This window comes from Calypte anna, chromosome 8 (assembly GCF_003957555.1).
Source record: "Calypte anna isolate BGI_N300 chromosome 8, bCalAnn1_v1.p, whole genome shotgun sequence".
Classification (NCBI taxonomy): Eukaryota; Metazoa; Chordata; class Aves; order Apodiformes; family Trochilidae; genus Calypte; species Calypte anna.
The window spans coordinates 12,209,784-12,215,783 of record NC_044254.1 but is presented as its reverse complement, the minus strand read 5'-3'; the positions used below and the strand labels follow the sequence as shown (position 1 = coordinate 12,215,783).

Here is a 6,000-nt window from a genome sequence, read left to right as displayed (position 1 = left end):
AGGCAGGAGTCAGCCTCCTCTAAGGACACTTCGGCTGCGGCCTCAGGCGAGGGACGCTCCCTGGCTGCTGCCCAGCGGTGCGTACAGCCTGGACGCCCCTCCGGAAGAGCCCGACCCGGAGACAGGAGAGCCTGGGCACGCCTGTCCTCGCCGGGCACTCCTGAGGACACAAGCTGTTGGTACAGTGACCCAGGCCAGAAGCAGGGACGCTCCGAAGTCCGCCCCCGCAGGCGGCTGATCTCAATCCTATGGGTCCCGCCTCAGGAACCCTGGAGGCGGCCAAAGCAGGAGCTGGCGACATGGCAGCGCGCCCGACGCCCCCACGAAAACGTCCGTGGGCGCTGAACGGAGCAGCTGCCGCTCCTCCTTCTTCGCGCCCCCCTCGCTTGTATAGGGTTTTGCGGCCTCAGTCACAGCCCCGCTGTCCTAGGAGGGGCAGACTCGCAGATAGAGCCTACCCGTAGGAGCTGCACCTCCCATCTCCGCTTCCAGCTCCCTCCCAGCCGTGGGCGGCCCCATTCCCACCGCGTCCTCTTCTACTGCTGCGCACTGGATGCGCCCCCGGGGCGGAGCAGGGCGAGCTGCGGGCGGGGGAGCGGCGGCCGGTCAATTGCGGCCCCTCCGGGGAGCGGCTGGTCCGCGGTCGAAAGAAGGATGGAGGCAGAGGGCCGGGTAGCGGGGCCGCTGCTCCCCCTGCCTTTTCCCAGTGCTGGGGGAGGGGCCAGGACCGCGGCCGAGGCTGACTCCCCCGCGGGTGCCCCCGGGGCGGCCCGAGGGCCGCTGTTTGCCGCCGCCGCCGAGGTGCTGGCGTTGGATGATGAGGAAGACGACCTGGAGGTGTTCAGCAAGGTACGGCAGCGCCCTCCCCGGGTCGGGTCGGGCCGGGTCGGTTGCTGGCCACTGCCTTTCTCGCCGGCACTTTGCCCCTCTTTGCGCCCCGGGGAGTGGGACAGGACGGCCCCGCGGCGCCCCGGCCCGGGCGGCGATCGCGGCCTCCGCCCATTCTCTCCTCGCCAGCCTCGCGATCGGGCGAGCAGCTCCGGCTCTCTGCCCCCCCGCAGCCCAGGGCAGGGCCCAGGGCAAGGCAGCTCTGCCGCTCGGCCGCTGTCCAAAGACAGTAATCACCCGGGGCTCGGGGCCTCCGGCAGCCCCGTGGCCCCGGGCAGCTGCAGGGCAGGAAAAGGGGGAGTTGGGGCTGTTTGCTACTTCAGATGTGCTGTGCAAGTCATAACTGAGCTCACCCTAAGTTTTGCAAAGTAACTTTATCATCACGTTTGTCGTGTACCATATGTATATCTGTAAATTAAAGAAACATCTGTATTTGGTAATTGCGGTTGTATTTAAAGACAAATAAATATTTTAAAGCTTCACCTTGAGTTTTCTTTTCAAAGATGAAGGGGATTATAGCACCATCACGTAGGAGGTTAAAGAAGGTAACATCTGTGTTTTAATGAAGGGAAGAAACTGAATGTAATTGACTATATAGTAGGGCCCATATTCTCAAAGCACACAGCCAGGTACGTGGGCACCAACATTGTGGATTTTAACTAAACTAATGAAGTGCAGTATGGCTACCACATATACTGTTTCTAATTTCGTATTGATTTGGTTAAGACAAGACTTACTTCTTCCCTTCTCATCCATTAAAGAAGAGAGTATGTAATGGATTTATTGATGTAACCAAGGTAAAACCTAAAATATAACATAAGGACCTGCAGACAGCTATGGTGGGGAAAAATATGCATGGTAAATAAGAAAATATGAAATAAATTTGTCTCAATTCAATTTAGGACTTGCAGAATCATTATTCCTCAAGTTATATGGCCATTCAAGTCCCCTATGTGCTCACATATATATAGGAGGACTAGACCATGCTCACCTTCTGAGACTTCAGAACTGCTGTGCAACAGGATGTGTGATGCTGGAGAGAAAGAGCAGATATGTTTCCTATTTGAAAATGTCACACCAAACGTATTTTTAGTAGGACTGACTGTTATTTGAATTAAATAGTATCTTTTATATTTCTGTAAACAAGATACATTTTTTGGTATGCATGAATAAAAACATTTGAATAAGAACTTCATTCTTAGGATCTATGTATTTTAACTTAGATTGCAATAAAATTCTTGGAATTTAAGGCCAGATGGCCTTAAAATCACTATTGGTGATTTAATGGTCTGTAACATGCAAAATGTCAGGCTAAATTTCACCAAGTTATCTGTGTTTGACTGAAGCATAATTGGGGTCTAGTGAAATCACATTCTCTAGAGAAGTACCAGCCTTGGTTTGACATAGAGAGATGACTCAGAAATATAACTTCAGTTGTTTGTTTCTTACTTAATCCTTATGTTTTTATTAGGTAAGCTCAGGGAGTTCTGCATGAGGTATCTGCCTATCAGTACAGCATATCAACAACTATGCTGGTTGCTTGTCAAAAACCGTGCTCCTTGGGAATAAAAACCCCTCAAACAAGTGTAGTTGATAGGAGTCACTGCTGCTACATGGCAAATATCTATAGATTTCTCCTACCAAGATTTATGCCAAATATTTCTTACTTATGTTAAATCTTAACTACTACTAATGTATGCCACATGGTAACTTTTTCCTCCAAAGAAATCTGTCATAGTCTGTGAAAACAGAGCATTAATTTCAAAGCCTGGACATCTGCATTGATCGGTTATATATAGACCAGAAATTCATGGTTTGCTTTCAGGTGGAATCTGAGGGCTGATCTTTTGAGCTGAGGAAAAATTGTGAAGTTGATTTGGGATTACAGCCCATTTCTTCTTGTCCCATGTATTCAAGAGAAAGTGATGGGTTAAATGTAGCTTCAGACTAAGTTTTGTAAAATCTATTTCCCCATAGTGTATTGTTTCAGGACTACTTCATTTTCAATTGTATCTCAATGGAGTTTCTTATGCCAGTGTCTTTAAGGTAGCATTTGCTGGCCACATGGACAGCAGTGAATGCAGTGCTCAGTGCCTGAAAATGACATCATTTTTCTCAGTTAATCAATGAAATGTACCAGCTACCAAAATAGTAAAAAATGAGATTCTTAAAAACTTCCAACCTCAATGCCCTAAGTTATTACTAAAGATGTAAAATACAGGGCTTTTCTTTTATGAAAATTCCTAGACATTTAACCTGATAGTGTCAGAAATTATTGATCCTGTATCCTGTGATATATCTAAAATATTACACACTAGCATCTTCTTTGACAACTCTGATAAAGCATTTAATGAGATAATGTAAATTTCACTTTATCCTAGTTTCCATTACTGTAGAAAAAGTTCTGGGGTGTTTTTAGCAGAGACAGCCCTGGGGGCTGAGTTAAGAGTCATGCAAATACAATGTTTTGAACCATCTTTCTTCCATGGGTTTTGCAATACCCGTTCAGTTAGTCTTTGCCTTCCTTGTTAACTTATACAGTCTGGGACATGACCTAGCATTGACAAAGCTCTCAGAACTTTAGTTAATACTTGAAATCTTTAGCAGCGTTTCTTTCAGATTCTGTTTACAGTGTTTACAAAATTCATTACAGAAAACTTAATTCAAGTTGTTTCTGGAAAAGATGTACTTAACACTTCAGAACTGCATAGAGGCTAATTTTTCTTCCAAAACAGGTTGATCAAGGATTTGAGACTGATTTATAAGGAATTTCTTTCAGCCGAGGAACTAGTCTGTCTTCCTGAATCTCTTTGCCTCTTTGAAGAATGCACCAGCAACTAAGTTATTCTCTTACAAGACAAACTTGGCCACCACCATCTTTTATGTCCAAAGCTGTCTTGGATCCCTGGTATCAAAAGATTGCAAGCTCTGGATCCTTGCTGGGAAGGAGGGATGGATAGATAAAGCATGGAGGCAACCCTGAGGCCAAATATCTATGTTCTGTGGGGAGTGGTGGTTTGGCAAATCCAGAGGCTTAAGGTCTTCTATAGAGAGCTGCAGGCTCAGCTGTGTGCTCAGTGTTCTTTGAGTGCACTCCTGCTCTAGGAGCATTTTCCTTCCCTTATTTATTCTGGAGTCTCACTGACCCATTGTAGCCAAATGTGAGAGTAGGGTAGGGTAACTGCAAGTATTAGAGGAAGCAGAAAAGAACAAGGCCCTCGAGCTGCCAGTAATTTGTTGATTTTCCACCTGGCCTATTTCATCTCCTGGCCTATAAGTCAAAATGCATGAACCTATGTGCAGATTGGCACACACAGCTCTGCTGACTGCTCTCAGTAGGGAAGGGAGAAGGGAGGTGCAGGTAGGACAGGAGGTAGGAGGCCAGGGGAGGACATCAGTATCAGTGACAAGACATTGATTCTCTTTGTGTGAATGAAGAGGAAAAAAGCTTTTTTTTAAAAAAAGCAGAAGATAGAAGAACTGTTTTCCTTGTGCCACAAAACTCCTTCTGCCCTCATCCATATGCACACAAGAGCATAGTTCCAACCACAAAATTACAGTGGTATATAAAATAGAAAACTATCATCTTTTTTTTACCGTGTTTCTGGGATTACATCAGACTTATGCCACAGTAATTTCAAGAACTGCTGGAACTAAACCTGAAGTATGAAGATAAAGAAAAAGAAACAGATGTTTGTTTAAAACTCATATGCATTTGTCCATGTGCAGATGAACACTAGGGTTATGTTACGATGAACCTGAAGACCTGATTGTTCTATGGGGTTTCGTTGCCCATGTTTTGTTTCACATATCCATATGTCCTTCCATATAAAAATTGACTGTTAGAAACCTGCTGTTATAGAGCAATTTTTATTAGCAACATAGAAGGAAATAAAACATCAAGGTATTAATGCCACATGTTAAATGAAAAAATATGAAATACATTTTCCTTGATTCAATTTAGGCCTTGCAGAATCATTACTCCTCAAGTTATATGGCCATTCAAGTCCCACACATGTTCACGTATATATTTTTTTCCCCTGGAAACTTCCTGTTGTCTCAGTGCTTTGAACTGTGTGGGCTGAAGTAGCAGTCCTCATTCTTCATGTAGAGCATGGCAAGTTAGTGCTAGTGGGCAGTGAAAACATCTTCCCTATTTTTCTTCCCCCACTCAGCACAGTGCTGGCTAGATAGAAATTATGCTTAGGAACAGACTGAGTAAAAATAAAATTACTTACAGTTGTCCAAGTAAGCAGCTACATACTACTCCATATTTGTGGGAGTACCTTGACAAATCCAAAGGAAAGGGATGGCAGTAGGCAATGAGGTTTAAGGCAAGAGGAGAAAAAGAGAGGAAACATGTTCCAGAAAAAGTTTGGATCCTGTTGAATTCAAAGGAAAACAACTCTCACCAAGCTCAGCAGCACTGCAGTTGTGTGCTTTTACCCCTGAGATCAGCCTTGAGATGATGCTGTGTCTGAATTCTGTGACTCCGACATTTCCACTCCTGCCACTTGAGCTATTTTTTCTTTAGCAATATTTCTTTTCTCCTTGCTCCACAGTTAGTGAGGCACCAGAAAGGGCAACTTTTTGCCACTTGGTAGTTAGTGTAGTCCAAATACACTTTTAGAAAATTTCCAGAAAGCAGATTAATTTTAAAGTTCCTTATAGAAATACTTTATTACACTGGATTTATTAGAAAAAGTGTACAAAATCTTTGATATTTAAAATAGTGATTGATTTTAATTGTCCAGATTTTTTTTTAGTGATAATTAATTTATTTTGCTCTTTTATGGTGTTAGTGAATTGAGGGGTTTTTTCCTAGTAATTATATCCTTCAAGATTTTAGGTTAGTAGATCTCATCCAGACTTGCATCCAAGAAAGAAAATTTTTTCTTTTTTTTTTTTTAACCTGTTTCTAATTTCCACTCAGTTTCTGAGCATTTGAATAATCACCACTGAATGTACTGAGCAGAAATAGCTGCTGGAGGGGCATATTCTTAGAGAGCAGTGGTGGAAGTGGTTGATGCTATCAAAAAGTGGTTTTCCACTTCAGCAAAGCAGTGGTTTGACTTTTTCGTTTTAGAAATCAAGCAAGAAACTTGTACTACA

The 6,000-nt window shown here is 43.9% G+C and overlaps 1 protein-coding gene across 1 annotated transcript in view; it reads left to right on the top strand.

The window, feature by feature from the left end:
• Positions 1-620: 620 nt before the first annotated feature.
• SNX7 (sorting nexin 7) overlaps positions 621-6,000 on the top strand; it is a 29,342-nt gene continuing 23,962 nt past the window's right edge. The window contains exon 1 of the mRNA XM_030455122.1: positions 621-849. Coding sequence (XP_030310982.1) covers positions 655-849 — 195 coding nt within the window. The 5' untranslated portion in view covers positions 621-654. The remainder of the gene's footprint in view (positions 850-6,000) is intronic.